This window comes from Numida meleagris, chromosome 10, assembly GCF_002078875.1.
Source record: "Numida meleagris isolate 19003 breed g44 Domestic line chromosome 10, NumMel1.0, whole genome shotgun sequence".
NCBI lineage: Eukaryota > Metazoa > Chordata > Aves > Galliformes > Numididae > Numida > Numida meleagris.
The window spans coordinates 1,459,466-1,476,924 of NC_034418.1; the positions used below are offsets into that span (position 1 = coordinate 1,459,466).

General features: G+C 56.4%; 2 protein-coding genes across 2 annotated transcripts; both read right to left on the bottom strand.

Annotated features, from left to right (window-relative positions):
• On the bottom strand, positions 449-10,788 carry GOT2 (glutamic-oxaloacetic transaminase 2). Its single transcript, XM_021408740.1, has 10 exons — positions 10,631-10,788; positions 5,932-6,088; positions 4,800-4,928; positions 4,388-4,447; positions 4,109-4,270; positions 3,788-3,892; positions 3,265-3,415; positions 2,873-3,038; positions 1,752-1,902; positions 449-1,311 (listed from the first exon to the last, which is right to left on the bottom strand). Exons 1-10 carry the CDS (start codon positions 10,696-10,698, stop codon positions 1,189-1,191), a joined length of 1,272 nt encoding a protein of 423 aa, XP_021264415.1. The 5' UTR covers positions 10,699-10,788; the 3' UTR covers positions 449-1,188.
• On the bottom strand, positions 13,020-16,735 carry CALB2 (calbindin 2; the record flags this gene model as incomplete). Its single annotated transcript, XM_021408695.1, is given in 10 exon segments — positions 13,020-13,419; positions 13,528-13,599; positions 14,190-14,243; positions 14,325-14,364; positions 14,758-14,813; positions 14,942-15,019; positions 15,098-15,154; positions 15,626-15,706; positions 15,819-15,908; positions 16,659-16,735. Coding segments are annotated over 10 exon segments (722 nt in total), but the record flags the coding sequence as incomplete, so codon positions are not given.

Genomic DNA, 17,459 nt, shown 5'->3' on the forward strand with positions numbered 1-17,459 from the left:
CCCCACCGCAACCGCGCCGGCGCCGCCCGCCCCGCGCCACGCCCCCGGAGAGCGGAGCAATGAGGACGGTGCGGCAGCGCTGCACAGGGCTGGCCGTGCATGGGCCCTGGGCAGACCGAGCCCACGGCAGGGGTTGGGGCTGCGTGGGCGTTGAGGTCCCTTCCAAGCTGAGCCGTTCTACGATGCGCAGAGCGTCCTGCGCTCTCATCTTCAAAAGGAGGATGGTTTCTGCGCGCTTTTTGAGCGAGCAGCTTTCAGAGCACCCTTGGGATCCTTCCCTCCTGCGTTCTACCGTCACCAGCCCTTGTGGGGGAAGGGAGCAGATGAGGTGGGCACCACCTCACCACCGCCCCAGGTGAGGCTGGGCACAGCCCAGCCCGCGTCTGGGCTCGCAGGGCTGACAGGATGTGAGGACGGGGGTTGGAAAGATGCACAGAGCCACAGAGAGCACTTTTCAGAGGAGGTTCTTATTGAGGGGCAAGAAATCGTTTGACCTCAGAGCATGGAAGCAGAGGTTTAGAGCAGTGACAGGAGTCTGCCACGCACACACGCACACACACCAATGCCACTGTGAATGAGACCTGAACAATTCCCGGATGGAAACAAGGGAGCCCACAACGGAGCACGTTTTAGTAGTGACAAGTCCTCAGAGCCTTCACACTCCTCGTTAGATGGCAGCTTCAGCACTGCCCAGCTCAGGGCTAAGCCCAAGTCCAGCAGCAGAGGGTGGAGGAGGACAGAGCCCGCAGGCAGCAGGGACGGGCTCCGTGGGACACCAGATGAACCCCCACAGCCCCCCCAGCCCACCCCGCTCCCTGTCCACTGCTGCTAGGGTGAGCAGCCAAGTGAAGCCTTCCTGTGGAGAAAGAAGCATGGGGATGCCTTTGGTGTGTATGCTGGGAGGATGCAGAGCGCTAACCTCTTGCTCCCTCCAGTGCAGATGCGTGCTGGGGCTGATGGACAAAGGATGAGCAGCAGGAGAGAGTGGGTATGACGATGGGGAGCCAGCAATTATGTCCTCGCTCCACAGCACGGTGCAATTTTGACTAGAGGCTTCTACAACTCATCTACAAGATACATTCAGCAGCGGCATTAAGTGCTGTGGTTGGAAGTACTCTGCTTCCTTCCCTTCCCTCCCCTTCTTTGACCGGTGGGGAAGGCCAGCAGCTCCAGAGCAGGCCTTTGTCTTTATTTTGTGACTTGATGGATGGCATGAGCCAGGTAGCCTACATTGCCTGACGCGACTCCTGCCACGGAGATTCGGCCATCCTTTGTCATATAGATGGAGAACTCCTTCGTCAGCCGCTCCACCTGGGATGAAAGAGCAGAGTTCAAAATTCAGCCCGATCTCTATTCTGTTGGCAGAACGCAGGTTTATACAGCTTGCTAGAACCGAACACGAGCTGGGTGCCAGCAGACACATCATCCAACCACCTGCAGAGCCCCCGGAAAGCAAGAGCTGCTGCTCATCTCGTGGGCAATGTGCAAACCCTGCAGATGTTCAGCCAGGAGTCACCTCGCAGTGGCACTAAGTGACTGCCAGAGAAGCAGGATACATTTGCTTTCAACTTCCACAAGAACAACAGGAAGCAGAGCAAGACATGGGTCCCTGTGCTTCTCCAGTTGTGCAGGCTGGGAAGATGTTCCTCCTTGAGAAGACCTGCCCCCATGGGCTCATTCTGGCAGCAGCACTCTGTATCTTTCTGACAAGTACCACAAACAACACCTCAAGACCAGGGAAGTGTGTTTACCTGCTCAGGCTTCAGCCCCGTGAAGCAAAACATGCCAATCTGGTCAGTGATGTGCTGCCAGTTGTGGGAAGATCCCTCCTTCTTGAGGTTGGACACCAGCTGAGTCCTCATGCTGATGATCCGGTCGGCCATGCCCTTCACCTCCACGAGCCTGAGAGGTCAATGTGATTACTGCTCAGAGCACAGCTGGGAGGCACCAACCCAACTCCCTCCCCAGCTACCCAAGAAGCAAACCACCTCTAATTGCAGCGGCGTTGCACCCCAAAGCACCGAGTGTGCCACCAATCACTGTCCACAGCCACATATTCCCATGGGATGGTCACACAGCCATGTCCACAGGTAAGAAAAGCTGTGGGACTGTGAACCTGTAGCTCCAGCTGGACAACCACTTCTTTCTCCTGGTATCTGAAGGTGACTGCTACTGACTAATTCCACTGCTGCTACACACACTATTACCAGAGTCTTGGCACCTCTCACTTCTGAAAGCTCTGGGAGAGCTGGGGGGCTCATGGCAGCACCGCCCAAGTCCACATAAAATAATATCTGGGGAGTGCTAAGGGCACCCCCAGTGCAGGCAGACAGCCCCTGCTCCAAGGCAGCGCAGCTAGGAGACATCTCTGCTGGACTGTCCAAGGCATCACCCTGCCAAAGCAGCGTGGCCACAACACACAGCCAGCCTTTGTTCCACACAGCCAGCTGCCAGAGCGGTGCAGGCTGGCACCAGGAAGCAGGTTTAGGGCACCGGGGTCACATTCCTGAGTTTTAATTCCCAGGGGACTTAAGCTTCTACTTCCCCCCACGTGAAACACAGCTGCAGTGCCTCTGTTGGGTTTTTTTGCACTCCTTTAATCAGCAGCTCCAGCAGCCTTCAATCCCAGCAAAGCTTTATCCCTCAGCCCCTCGAGTGTTTTCTGCCTTGGTAGCACAAGGAAAACCCTTAACGTGGCAGGACGGATTGATATTAGCTGATGCCAGTTAGATCTGGGCAGGGATTTCCCTAGAGGAAAGTGGCAGCACGTGGCTCCGACCATACCCTGAATAAAGAGCTGCCCACGATGCAGCAAGCACGACACAAGGCTACCACAGACATGCTGCCATGAGCACTCAGAGCTCCTTCTTACCACTCCTTCCGGAGGTCAGGGGTGTTCAAGATGAGGGAGGCGATGCGGGCTCCATTCATGGGTGGGTTGGAGTACATGGGACGGATGAGGATCTTCAGCTGTGACTCGACCCTCTTGGCCTCCTCCGCGTCGCGGCAGATCACGGTGAAGGCGCCCACACGCTCTCCTGAAACAGAGGCCATCAGGTCCCAGCCTCTGCCCAAGGATACCCCGGGGTGGGACAGGACTCATCCATGGAAAAATCTCCATCAGAGATCTCCACAGCTTCCTCCTGTGCCCTGTCCAATGCTACAGGGCGGCTCAGGCAGCAGCAGCTGGAGCTAGGAGGATCTCCACAAAGACAGCGGCTGCTAATCCAGCCCAGAAGAGAGCTTCCGCTCCGCCCAACTCACCGTACAGCCCCATGTTCTTGGCATAGGACTGTGCCAGCACGACGTCGATGCCCTGCTCGATGAAGTGCCGCAAAGCCCAGGCATCCCGGTTGATGTCCCCGCTGGCAAAGCCCTGGTAGGCCATGTCAAAGAACGCAAGGAGGTTCCGTTTCTGCCAGCAAAGAAGCGACAGTGTGACAGAGCATCCAGACGAAGCTTGCAAGGAGACACCAGGCACGCAAAAGATCTCTCTGCAGTTTTAACACACAAGTATCGGGAGACTCCCCTGGAACTATCACCGCTCATTCTCTCACAGCTCTCTTTACAGATCTCCCTTCCCCCCCCTTCCTGCAAGGTGCCAGCAGAAAGCCTGGAGCTCAGACAGAAGCTTTACGGGTGCCCTTGTCTGGCTCCTGCCTTCAGCACAGGAGCTCCAGGGCAGGGAGCGGCCTGTACCTTGGTAACGGTGAGATGTTACCCATGAAAGCAGAGACATGGTTTTCCCATGAGATGTACAGCATCCCCGGGACACCCCCGTGCTCACCTTCACCACGGACGCCAACTCCTTCCACTGCTCCTGCCGGGGATCCACTCCGGTGGGGTTGTGAGCACACGCATGCAAGAGGATGATGCTCTTCTCTGGAATTTTCTAAGAAAGACATTACAATGAGTGATTAACAACATCTCAGCACGCTCCTCAGCTGCTGAGGGGAGACTGTCGCCCTAAGATGGCTTAGATGAGCTCTGCAGAGCTTCCAGCCACAATTCAGTGTCATCGGGCTCCTCAGCGTGTTTAGGTTAACACAAGAAGATCACCCTTCTCCCCACATCCCCTCCCTGCTTCCAGGCGTGGAAAGCAACTCACAGAAATGTCCTCCACGGCACCGGTGAAGTCAAGGCTACACGTTTTGGGGTCGTAGTAGCGGTAAGCCTGAAGCTGCAGGCCAGCATCGCGGAAGATGGGTGTGTGATTGCCCCAGGATGGTTTGGGTAGATACACATCACGGCTGAATTTGAAGAACCGTTGCTGATCAAGAAAAAGACACAGTGTTCAAACAGCCTGGACAGATTCAAGCAGACAGAGAAACCTGAAGATTCAGCTCTTGTAGGAAGATGTTCCTTCTCTCTCCACCCAGCCACTCACCAAAAAATTGGCTCCAATTCGCAGAGATCCAGTCCCAGAAATACCCTGCACAGTAACATACTGCAAGGGAAAAAAATACAAGGTTCTGAGCAGACGCAGTAGGATACAGGGAACAGCCCACATAGCAGCATTAGCAGCTGCACAGCACTGCGGCTGCACACCCAAACAGGGACATGGGGCTGGAGGGGACAGGCATCAGCAACTCCTGCTGCACTGCAGGGAGTTGGACCCCTGGCAAGGTTCTGACCCCTCCTTGGGAAGGGCTGCTTGCTGAGGAAGCAGTTATCCCTGCGATGAGCCAGCCAGCAGCTCTGCTGGGACCCACACCAGCCCTTCTGCTTTTGCTGGGTGCCCACATAGTGACCACTCACCTCAGTGCTGCCCACCTACTGCTCCCCAGCCTGCTCCTTACCCGGCCGCTCTTGAAGGCTTCACTGTTTTCACCCAGTGCTAGTTCTGCTGACGCCCGGGTGAAATCTGCCAGCCCTGCAATGGGCAAGTACTCCTTGTCCATCTTCTTAGATGCTATCATGGCCTCTGCCTGGAAAGGAGGACACACATTCAGCACGGGAAGCATTACCGAGGAGAGCATGGTGGACAGCTCCAGATTGCTTCTCTTCACATTTTCTCACTCAAAAGGGACAAAGTTTGTCTGACAGGAGCTTCCCTCCAGAGACCAGAGCCCAACAAAGCCAGGGGCAGCAGCACACATCTGGTGACATTCAGCTTTTACCACGGGCACCAAATCCCTAGAGGGTGACAGAATCAGGCTGGCAGAGCCAGGGAACTGGGTGCCACTTCTGGCCCACTGTGAGTTAATGCTGCTGCACAGGGACACATGTTTCTTAGCCCAAACTGGAATTGTCCTGCTGGATTGGGAGACTCAAATATTACGGAGGAGCAGAAAAAAATAGAGTGATGTCAATGTCTGGAGTGCTCTGGGAACCCTGCCTGTGCTCCCAGGGCAGCAGGACAGACACAGCACCAAACAGCTCCTCCTGTGACACCACCCAGGCTGCCTGGCTGTGACACAGCTGCAGCACGTGCCAACCCAGGAAATGGAGGGCAAAGAATGGCTTTAAATCTCAAACCAATGAGAACCAAGGACAACGCATCCTCCCCACACCAAGACCAGCCAGTCGATGCGTACTTCAGCTGGCAGCTATTTCTAACGGCCTGTTTCTACACACAGAGCCCTGAAAGGCTCCATAATCCCCTCAAGGACAGTGTTCACAGCCAGCTCCTTGGGCTAGAGTTTTAGACTGGCTTAAGGGCAAGCTGGTAACAAAAGCTCAGCAGAATTCTTAAGACTAATCCAGTAAGGGGACAACATCAGCTCTTCCATCCATCCAGTTTATTCAAGTAACACCTTGAGGTTCAGAGGACAGCTGGGTTCAAGGGCTACCAACAGTCGGCAATAAATTAGATTGCCCTGGATGGGAACAGGACACACGGGGTTTATCCCCTACTGCTTCACAGCTGGCTGTGTCTCCAAAGCACTGGCACTGCTAACAGAGATAGCCCTGCTCCGGGGCCAGGCTCACCTTGCGAACGCAGTTCAGGACGTACGGCTTCCCGTTGTCATCCCGGTACGCTCCCACACCCAGGTTCATCTTCTTGGAGTTGGTGTCGCGCTTGAAAGCTTCGGTCACCCCCAGGATAGGGTCGGGGGGGCCCATCTCCACGTGGGACCACCATGAGCTGAAAGGAAAGAAGCTTGGAATCAGGCCGGAGAAGCAGGGATGGCACTGTGCCCCGCGGCTCTCGGGTTTCTGGATCACTCGTGAAGATGTGCATCACCACGGGGACACAAGCAGGCGTGCTGCGGCTCTGGCTGGGCAGAGGGGACATGAGACCCAGCGTGTCACCTCCCAGATGGGCACAAAGAGCAACGCCTTCACGTGCACCCCAACAGGACACACAGGTAGAGAGAAAAGCTCAAGGGGAATCCTGCCTTTGAGCCACGGTAAAAGGCACAGGCAGCATGAGGAGAATCATCCATGCAAACTGGCACTGCATTTTACTTGGCAAAATAGGCAAAGAGCCTCGGTGCAATGAGGCTGAAGACACCTGGCTGCCTCCAAGCACCAAGAGGTAGGAGTGGCCCTGCTTTCTCCATGTGCTGACAGCAGCACGTGTGAGCCCTAAGCTGCTGTCAGTTCCTCAGGGCCCACGGGCTGCAGGTCAGTCCCACCAAGGACACCTCAGCCAGATGCAGGCAATTGCACGAAGCAATTCTTCCAAACTCCTGGAAGGGCTCCTGCGCATGAAAACTACCCTGCTTTCCTCACCACTAACTAATGGATATTTCCCTTCTCTGCCTGACAAACCCTGCCTTGCTCCAGGATGGATGCTGGAACCAAATGCTGTCTTCCTGGACGTGGCACAGGATGCCTTCTTCCCTGCACAAGGAGTGACAAGCTCCAATGAGAAGGCGCGCACGCTCGCAGCCAAGCACGAGCCCTGCTCACGTCAGCAGCAGTCCCATGAGCCACCTGCCCCACTGGCACGGTGTCCTGAAGGCAAACAGCTTCTCTGAACGTCAACGACAGCACACCAAGCCATGCTATGAAAAGGAATCTGTTACTCTTTGGCCGCAGCGTCTTCCCAGTCCCACGTTCAGGCCTGTGGGTGTGCACAAGGAGCGGTGGTTTCGCAGCAGCCCCAACCTGGAGGCAGCATTGCTAATCATAGGATGCTTTGGGTTGGAAGAGAGAAGATGACTCCACGCAGCTCTGACAGGCAGCATCATGCACACCCTGTGCTCACTGGGGGACAAGGCATGCAGCACAGCTCAGCCTGGCTTTTAGCTCTGCTGGGGCAGGACTCAGTCTTGAGAGCTAAAGGAGAAACGCAGCAAGCCAGCTCCCATACCTAATGCTGCCCCATGACAGCTTCACAAAGCTTCCAGCCTGGAGGGGATAACGTTACACGGGAACGCTGCCCAGGTGGAAGCAGGCAGCTCGGGCACCAGCGTGCCCAGCAGAACTCCCAAAGCCACTTCTTCTCCCACCCAGTCCATTGTAGGTCTGTCTGACCCAGTCCCATCCCTCCATCAACATGCTCATGCACGCAGGTTGCTGCTCATCAGAGCCCCAAAGCTCGCTGCCCTGCCCCGCCCCACCTCTTCCCAGCATCACAGCACTTCCAAACGAAACGCCTCCGTTTCTATTCCTGACGAGCACTGTGGAAAAAAGGCAGCGAGCACGTCCCAGACTGAGACACCTCGGGAAGTTTAAAAATGGAAGATGCCAAGACCGCTAAGCATAGAGGTAATCAAGACTGGTTAAGCACAGGAGGATGAGTCAGTGGTGCCACTAACATGCGTCGCCCTGCGGTGTAGCTGGTCTGCGAGGGGTTGGGTATCAGGGCTGTCCTTTGGCCAGGCAGCTCACAAGAGGCTCACTGTGTTTGAGCTCCCAGTCCTGCAAACACTTAAGTACGTCACTGGCTCCAACACAGACTGCTGCAATTAATGCTGATCCTGCTGGCATTTACTGAAGCTCCAGTACCCCAGAGTTAAGTGCTTTCATCCTGAGCCTTTCTATCAGCTTAGGGAAGGTTTAGGGCTGATTTTCCCCTTCTTAGCCTGAGGATTTGGGGGTGAAGGCTGCAGAATGGCTCCTCTGCTGCTTTCAGGGAGCCGAGCTGGCAGGGAAATGGGGAAACAAGAGGAAACAGCCCACGCTGGGTTCTTCAAACACATCAAGACACCCAGGAGATCAGAGTCAAAGCTTTCCCAAGCCCCAACACACCGCTACACCCATGTCCCTGTAACATGCAGTCCCTGCACTGCGCTGTGCTCCATTTCTGGCGATTAAATGAGCGCCGGTCTCAAATAAAGGTCAAAGTTATAAACTGCACAACCTCTCTGCCCACACACCAGGGCTGGAAGCACTTCAGTGCTGAGACCTGAGGGAAAACAAGCTCGAGCTGCGGTTGCACCGCCCGAGGGGCATCCAGTGTGAGCAAAGAGAGAGTCTCCATCCGCTTCTGGATGCAAGGGAGTCAGCGCTGGGATGCAGAGCAGAGCTCCTGTTCCAGAAGCCCTTCTGCTTTTTGGTTTGGTCAGGAACCTCATTAACCAGCAGCACCCATTAGGAGCGTATGTGGAATGCGTGGCTCATGGGTTCAGGCAGGCACACAAAGCAGCTTTCCTCTGGCTGAGCAAGCACTCACAGGTTTCCTTCACTGGGGGCCGATCCCCACAGCAGATGGATCCCAAAGCCTCTGCCAAATCCCTGCAGCAGCTCTGCAAGCCCAAGCAGGGTGGAAAGGCCAAAGGCCAGCACAAATATTTGCAAGGCAACAACACCAACAGGCTGCAAGCCTAAAGGGCTATTGGCCCAGAGTCTGCTGTAGGCTGCCCAACAAATAAAGCCATTTACAGCAGCCATCTTTTGGTCCAGCAGGGCTGAGCACTGCCCATCCCTGATGCACTTCCGTGTACCAAAGGAGTGCTTTAACTGCTTTGCATCTCACCACCTCTGCTCTGATTTCAGGGTGCCTGCATCTGAGCGCATTAAAGTGGAGTTAATGAAGATAAGCAAACAGAAAACTGCTGAGCACCCCTGGGCACAACACACTGCACGGAACAGCTGGAAGTGCACAGAGGCTCCTAACCTACAGCAGAGCAGGCATGGCCTCCGTTACTTTCAGGTGACCTAGATCCAATTTGCTAATTTGCAGCTGTGTAGTGAACCTGAGCAAAGGAAAGCTATGGCCAGGAGCCTACTACAGGGCAGGCACAGGACCAAGGGGTCCAAGGGCACAACCCACAGACGCAATAGCTGTTGATAAGAGCCAGAATGCCATGTCTGGAGCAGCAGGAACTGGGGACATTCACCTCGCCAGGCAGCGAGGGGCTGTGTAGGGCAGAATGGGGAACATCAGCACCTAACAGCCTTCTGCATCTGCTGCAATGGGGAAACCTTGCTTTTCTCATCATCCCAGGCTGGGAATGGCTCCCTGCAGCCCACCAACACCAGCACAGACTGGGAGGCTTCACCGTGAAGAGCAGCAAGGCTCAGATCCTCCAGCACATGCTGCTTCTCAGCCACAGGACCAAGGGGTCCAAGCACACAACCCATAGATGCAATACACACAGATAAGAGCCTGGACACCACAGCAGGAGCAGCAGGGCATGCAGCTCCTCATAGGGCTCCAGCTGTGCCCTGCATCTTCATGTCCATCCCTATCCCAGTGCCCATCTCTGTTTTCATGTCCATCCCTGGCCCTGTGTCCATGTCCCTGTGTTCATCCCCAGTCTCTGGTCTGTATCCCTGTCTCCATGACCCTGTCCTCATGTCCAGATCCCTATCCTCATGTCCAAATCCCTGGCCTCGTGTCCCCTGGCCTCATGTCCATACCCCAGACCCCATGTCCCTTGGCCCATGTCCATATCCCTGGCCCCATATCCCTAGCCTTGTGTCCACATCCCAGTCCCCATGTCCCCTGACCCCATGTCCATACCCCAGTCCTCATGTCCCTTGGCCCCATGTCCATATATCCCTGTCCCTGTGTCCCTGGCCTTGTGTTCACATCCCAGTCCCCATGTTCCTTGACCCCATGCCCACATCTCTGTCCCTGTGTCCCCTAGCCCCATGTCCACATTCCAGTCCCCATGTTCCTCGACCCCATGTCCACGTCACTGCCCCCAACTCCACACGTCCCTTGGCCTTACATCCACATCCCAGTCCTTGTATCCATATCCCAGTCCCCACATCCCCTGTCCTGGTATCCATCCCTGTCCTTATGTCCATATCCATGACCCTGCCCTAGTGTCTCCAGACCACATACCCATATCCCTGCCACGTCCCTGTGTCCCCATGCCTCCTGTCCATTCCTATCCCCGCATCCCTGTCCCACAATCCCACTACAGAACCCCCACCCCACTGCACACCCCATTGCACACCCCAGCCCCGTGTTCGTTCGTGCGTGCACCCCCCCCCCCCCACGCGCCCTCCACGGCGGCTCCTCAAGGGCAGCTGGGGGAGGTGGGGGGGCGCCGGGCCGCAGCCAATCAGAACGCGCGCCCCCCGACTCGCCTCAGCCGCCCGCCAATCAGCGCGCCGTGCCCATGGCAACCCCTTTCCCACCCCCGAGGCCCTCAAAACCGGGACGGGTCCCCCCGGCCGCAGGGACACGCTTCCTTCCCTCGATGGGCCCCTCTGGACACCCTCTCCTTCCAGCGTGGCGGCACGGAAAGAGCTCCCGGAGTACTGAGCCGCCGTCAGCCCTCACCTGGCGCGGGCGGTGGCGGCGGCGCGGAGCGGGGCGCTGAGGAGGAGGCGGCTCTGCAGCAGCGCCATGGCGGCAGCGTGCGGACGGCTCTGAGTGCGGCGCCGGCCCTACTCGGCTCCGCCCCGCGCATGCGCCGCCGAGTGCGCCTCTCCTAAGAGCGCCCCCTGGCGGCCGGGAGGGTTTCGTGCGTCGCGCCTCGACGTGGGCAAGGAGTCGGGGCTGTGCGGGGTTATTCTGGGGCGTGCTGGGTCCAGTACAGTTCATTACAGGATTGTTCTGAATCATGCTGGGCTGTACAAGGTTGTACTGTATCAAACCGGGCCGTACAAGATTGTACTGTATCACACTGGGCCGTACAAGATTGTACTGTATCACACTGGGCCATGCTGGGCTGTACAGGGCTGTACTGTGTAATGCTCGGCCATGCCAGGCTGTACTCTACTGGGTCATACTGGGCTGTATTGAGTCATATCGGGCTGTACAGGGACATGCAAGGCTGTATGGGGCTGTACAGGACTGAACTGCAGCATTCTGGGTTGTACTGGGCTGTAATGGGTTGTACTGGGCTGTACTTGTGTTATACTGGACCACATGGGTTTGTAGTGCTTCATATGGGGTTATACTGGGCTCTACAGGGCTGTACTGAACCACGGAGAATGCTGGTCTATATTGGGCTGTGGAGGGCTGTATTGCACTATTCTGGGTTGTACTGGTGCGTACAAGGCCATACTGGGCTGTACAGGGTTGTACTGGAACATACTGGTCTGTACTTGCCTCTATTGTACCATAGAGGACTCAACTGAGCTGTGCAGGACTGTGCTTCGCTGTACATATATGGGTTGTACCAGGCAGTATGAGGACACAGAAGGGTGCACAGGACTGAACTGCAGCTTGTTGGCTGTACTGAGCTGCACTCGTGTTACACTGGGCCATACCAGTTTGTACTACATCGTAAGGGGATATACTGGGCCATACTGGTCTCTACAGCGCCATGTACTGGGCCATGCAGAGCACTGCTCCATCCAGGGCTGCACTGCTCTATGTTGGGCTGCAGAGGGCTGTACTGCACCATACAGAGCTGTACTGGACTGTATAGGGTCATACTGGGCTGGACGGAGTCATACTGGTCTATTCTGGTCTGTACAGCACCATACAGGGCTCTACTGGACCATGCAGGACTACGCTTCACCATACATACATGGGCTGTACCAGGCCGTGTGGGGACATACGGGGTCGTGTGGGGCTGTAAAGGACTGCCCTGCCATGTACTGGGTCATACTGGGCTGTACTCGAGTTATACTGGGCCATCATGGTACGAGGGCTGAGCAATCCGGTCACCTTCCGTGAGTTGGCTGGAAGGTCACAGCCAGGGGGCCGTGCTCAGCGGCTCCATGGCCAGGAGGAGGCCCCCGGTGGGGGGTGTCCCCCATGGGTTCATCTGGGGACCCGTGTTCATACAACCAGCGCCGTCCACGATGGGATGGAGCGCACCCTCAGCAGCTCTGTGGTTGGCACGGAGCTGAGCGGTGCAGATGGCACCGCAGAAGGAAGGGATGCCATCCAGAGGGACCTGCGCAGCCTCGGAAGATGGGACCACGTGAACCTAATGAGGTTCATCAAGGCCCAGTGCAGGGTGTGCTACTTGGGTCAGGGCCGTCTCAGGCATGTCTGCAGACTGGGTGAGAAACTCTCTGTGAGCAGCCCTGCTGAGAAGGACCTGGGCGGTCCTGGTGGATGAAAAGTGGGACGTGAGCCAGCAGTGAGCGCTTGCAGCCCAAAAGGCCAATGGAATCCTGGGCTGCATCAACAGAGGGGTGACAGCACGGCAAGGGAGGGGATTGTCCCCTTCTACTCTGCCCTCGTGAGGCCCCATCTGGAGTACTGCATCCAGGACAAGGGGGAATGGCTTGAAACCAAAGTTTCAAGGAAGTGTAGGTTAGATGTCAGGAAGAAATTCTTCTCTCAGAGGCGGTGAGGCCCCGGTGCTGCTTCCCAGAGCTGTGGGTGCCCATCCCTGGAGGTGCCCCAGGTCATGGATGGGCCCTGGGCAGCCTGAGTTGATGGGGCCATCCAGCCCACGGCAAGGATTGGGGCTGGACGATCCGTAAGGTCCATTCCAACCCAACCACGCTGGGATTCTATGCTGCACCGCACCACGTTGGGCTGCAGAGGGCTGTACTGTACCATACAGGGCTGCAGTGGAAAGCACAGGGCCATGCAAGGCCATACAGGACTGTACTAAGCCACAGTGGGACCCCCACGGGGCTGACATCCCACCCTGCTCCCACAACTTTCCAACCAAAAAGCATCACAGAAAATAAAAAATAGAGAAAAAAACGCCTCCAATGGTGCAATTACCTTTTTTTTTTTTCCAACTTTTTTTTTTTTTGCTCTAAATCTATCGGTTTTGCCCCAACGAGGCGGCCTCGCGGCTTTATTTGCAAATAACTCTTCTTTGGTAAACCGAGAAAAATAAATAAAACTCAACAACTCGAGAGCAAAAAAAAACGCACAGCGCTCCCACCTCCGAATAATGCCCGGAAATCATAAAACCAACCGACCGAAAGCAACCGGGGGGGATGGGATTAGAAACAAAAACATCACACCCAAAGCGGGGGTTTTAATGGGAAAACCGCGCCATGGGGCCGGGGGGGGAAGGACAGGGGGGATGCCTACACGGGGGGCTCGCTGCACAGCACCACCTCCAGCTCCTTGCGGTACAGCTTGCCGCCGTCCGACAGGTTCATGATGCTGCGGCGGTAGTTGGTGAGCTGCTGGATGCTCATCTCCTGCGGGGAGGTTTGGGGTGGGCCGTGGGGCACATGGGGGTGGCGGATGGGTCGCAGGGTGCCCTGGACCCCATGGGTTTGGAGCCGCCCCCGCTCGTCCCCGCTTACTTTCTTGTTCTTCTCGTAGAGGTCCTTCAGCAACGCGTCCAGCTCGTGCTCGTCGATGAAGCCGCTGCCATCCTGGTAGTGGGGGGGGGAATGGGACACGAGCCTGGAACCCACCCAACAGCTCCCAAACCCACGGGGGGAACAGGAGGTGTCCTCAAGGAGACACCAGCGTTCACCCTGACCGTCCCCGAGAGAGATCCCAAACCTTTCACCAGAACTTTCCCCAAACCTTCTCAACCCCATGGAGGGAGCATGGATCTCCCCAAGGAGACCCCATCCCCAACTCTCTCAGCCCCATGGGGGAGCAGAGATGTCCCCTAGGAAACCCCAAAGCCTTCAACAGAACCTTCCCCAAACCCATTCAGTCTCATGGAGGGGGCAGACATCTCCCCAAAGAGACCCCAACCTTCACCCCAACCTTCCCTAAACCCTCCCAGCCCCATGGAGGGAAGAGATCTCCCTATGGAGACCCCACCCCAAACCCTCTCAACCCTATGGAGGGAGCAGAGATATGCCCAAGTGAGAACCCAACCTTCACCCCAACCTCCCCAGAACCCCCCCAGCCTCAGCCCAGTGACACAGGGCTGTCCCAAGCTGCTCTGTCCCCATGCCCCTATCCATACTGGGGTTCCCCATGCCCTCCTCTCCCACCAGCCCCCTACCTTGTCGTAAAACGCAAAAATCGCATTGAACTCCTCCGAGGACAGCTTCATCCCCTGGGCAGCGAGAGATGGGGATGTGAAGGGCCACATTGCAAGCAGGGGGTAGGAATTACTACAATAATTACTATTTTTTACCTGAAACTTAAGAAGGAAATTTTCTTGCACAGGCAGCAGTCTGAAAAGGAAGGGGTGGATGGGGAGCAGTGAGCCGGGCTTTCCAAAAACCATCACATTGGCCAATGGCGACCAATGCTCCCAGCCCACCCGCGTCTCTGTGGTGAGGGGGGAACCTGATTTGGCCAAAATCACTCTTTTTTTTTTTTCCCATTCTTTTCATTTCCAGGGTCAGTTTGAGCCTTAGGGGACAGAGTTGGGGGAATGGGAACCCAGCGGGGTCTGGGCAAAATGGATGGGCACCTGGAAGCAGCCTTTCCGGAATACAGATTTTTGGCTTTTTTCCCTTAAAAAGAACAGGTTAGAGAGGCCAGGCGGGGAGCAACCTGACTCTAAACACCTCCTGAGGGTGTCTTTGGGGTTTCCTCTTCCTCCCCACCGCTCATGGCCTTACCGGGACATCTCGGAGAGGCCCAGTTTCCCGTCCCCGTTCATGTCAAACATCCGCAGCTGTTGGGACACAAGTGGGACCGGGTCACCCCCCGCCCCATCCCTCCCTCCCATTGGCACCATGGGACCATGGGAGTCCACAAGGCCCTGTGGGGCCAGGCCCAGCGTCCCCGCTGGCTGCCACGTACGATGGTCTGCGTGTACTCCTGCAGCTTGGCCTCATCGTACGGCCGGTTCGCCTTCTTGAGCAGGTCCGACAGGAAGCCCTACGAGGACGGTGCCACACTGTCCCACTGGCTGTCACCTTGGGTGACAACGGGGATGGCCCCATGCAGGCAGCCCACCTTCAGCTCGTTGGCTTCGATGTAGCCACTGCGATCCGTGTCGTACCTCCTCCATGCCTGCGAAGGGGCCACCGTGGACGTCACCATGAGTGGTGCCACAAATCCTGACGACAACCCCACAGCATCCCAGTGGAATGGGGACATCTCCCACCCATGTCATCATGGGGACATCCCACCCATGTCATCAGTCACTGCCCCGTGCCAGCCGCTGTCCATGGTCCTACCATGGTAGGACACCCATGGGCTGGATGCTTCCCAACCCATGTTCAGGTGCCATTGTCCTCGCTACAACGGACCCTAAATATTTAATTACCCGCCCCAACCAATCTCTGCTTCCAGATGTCTCCTCCAGCTTGGAGCTTGGGGTCAGTGCCCAAGCACAGCACGATGGCCATGCATCATCACTTCATATCCCCAAAACCGAGATGGCTTTTGGTACCCCTACAGCAGCCCCAGCACGACCCTAAAGCACTCAGCATGGGGGCAGGGCGCTCAGTGGCCCCGAAACCCACTGCCTGCCCTGCTCACCTCCATGAACTCCGAGCTGGAGCCCACATGCTGGCGGAAACACAGCAGGAAGTTCTCCTCTGTGGGCAGGATCTGGGCCAGCTGCGGGGACAGCCGGTTTCAGTGGGGCACTGCACACGTCCCAGCTCTGCCAGGCGTCATCTCACCCGGCAGCGATGGCCGCACCGCCCCGTCCTCCTCCCGCATCCCTCACCTCCGCCATCTCGATTTTGCCATCTGCATTTTTGTCGTACTTGTGCATGAACTCCTTCATCTTGTCGCCCAGGCTGTCCCTCTTGGAGTCCTGCCAGCAGCAAGAGGGGTCGGGAACATTCTCCTCATCTCATCCCATCCCAGTCCCCATTCCCATCTCTGTCCTCATCCCATCCCACCTCCATCTCCTTTCCCATCCAATCCCCAAATCCATGCCCATCCCCAGCTCCATCCCGTCTCCATTTCTGACCCCATCTCATCAACATCCCTAACCACATCCTCGTCCACATTCCCATCCCCGTCCACATCTTCATCCTCAACCCCATCCTTCGTCCTATTCCCATCTCCATTCCATCCCCATCCCATCTTCGTCTTCATCCCCTCCTCATCCTATCCCACCCCAGGGACCCAGTCCCTGACCTCATTCTCATCTTCATCCTCATCCCATCTCCATCTTATCCCTTCCCCATTTCATCCTTGTCCCATCCCATCCCTGTCCCCATTCATGTCCCTGTCCCACCCTATAACATCCCATCCCATCCCACTCCCATCTCCACCCCATCCTCATCCCCATCCCCATGTTCCAGGACAGGGGACGCAGGACACGTAGCCTGGCTGGGGTGACACCAAATGGCCCAAGTGACATGGCCACCAGTATCGCAGCACAAACTGGACACCGGGAGCCGATGGGTGATCTGTGCCTCAATTCCATCCCCTCCCCCCCCTTCCAGCAGCCCTGCAGCTCCTCTATTGTTTTTAATTAGGGCTTCCTCATGAAGGCTGGATGCCACCAACACGGCAGCACACACATCCCACCCACGGGGCCACGCAGTGACCTTACCACCCCGGTGCCCTTCCTGGCACTTTCCAGCTCCTGGAAGAAGTTTTCCAGCTCTTTGCCTTCGATGTAGCCATTCCCTGGGGAGGGGGAAGAAAGGAAATGAAACACCCGGGGGTGTACAGGGCAGGGATGGGACAGGGGGGTCCGACACCACTGGAGCTGCACGGGTGTGATGCTGGGGGTGCATGCAGAGCCCCGGCCACCTCAGCACATCCCTGTCCTTGTCTCCAACCAGCGCCCCAGTGGGTCTTCTCGGAGCCCTACAGCCCCCCACAGACCCTGGGGGGCACAGAGCCCCGGGGGGGCTGCATGGTGCTGGGCAGGGTTGTGCTTCGCTCTTTTTACATCTTTTGGTTTTGGCATCTTTTGCTTTTTGCTCTGCCTCTTTTTGCATCTTTTGCTTTTTGCTTTTGCTCTTTTTTTTTTTTTTTTTTTGCATCTTTTTAGGTTTTACTTTTGCTTCATTTTGCATCTTTTTTTTTTCTTTTTTCCCCATGTTTTTGGTTTTCGCTTTTGCTTTTTTCCACCTTTTTAGTTTTGCCTATTTTTTTTGCTTTGCTTTCCCTTTTTACTTTTTTTTGCTTTTTCTTTTCACCTTTTTTCACCTTTTTTTCTTTGCCTTCTCCCCCTGCTTTTTTTTTTTGCCTTCCCCCGCCGTTTTTTTTCCCTTTCCTCTCCTCTTTTTTGCCTTTTCTCTCCCCCCCCCTCCCACTCCCTCCCAACACACGGAACACCCCGACCCCGTCCCGGCTCTGGTCTCCGCTCCCACCCGGAGGAGCACCGCAATGCCACCCCCACACC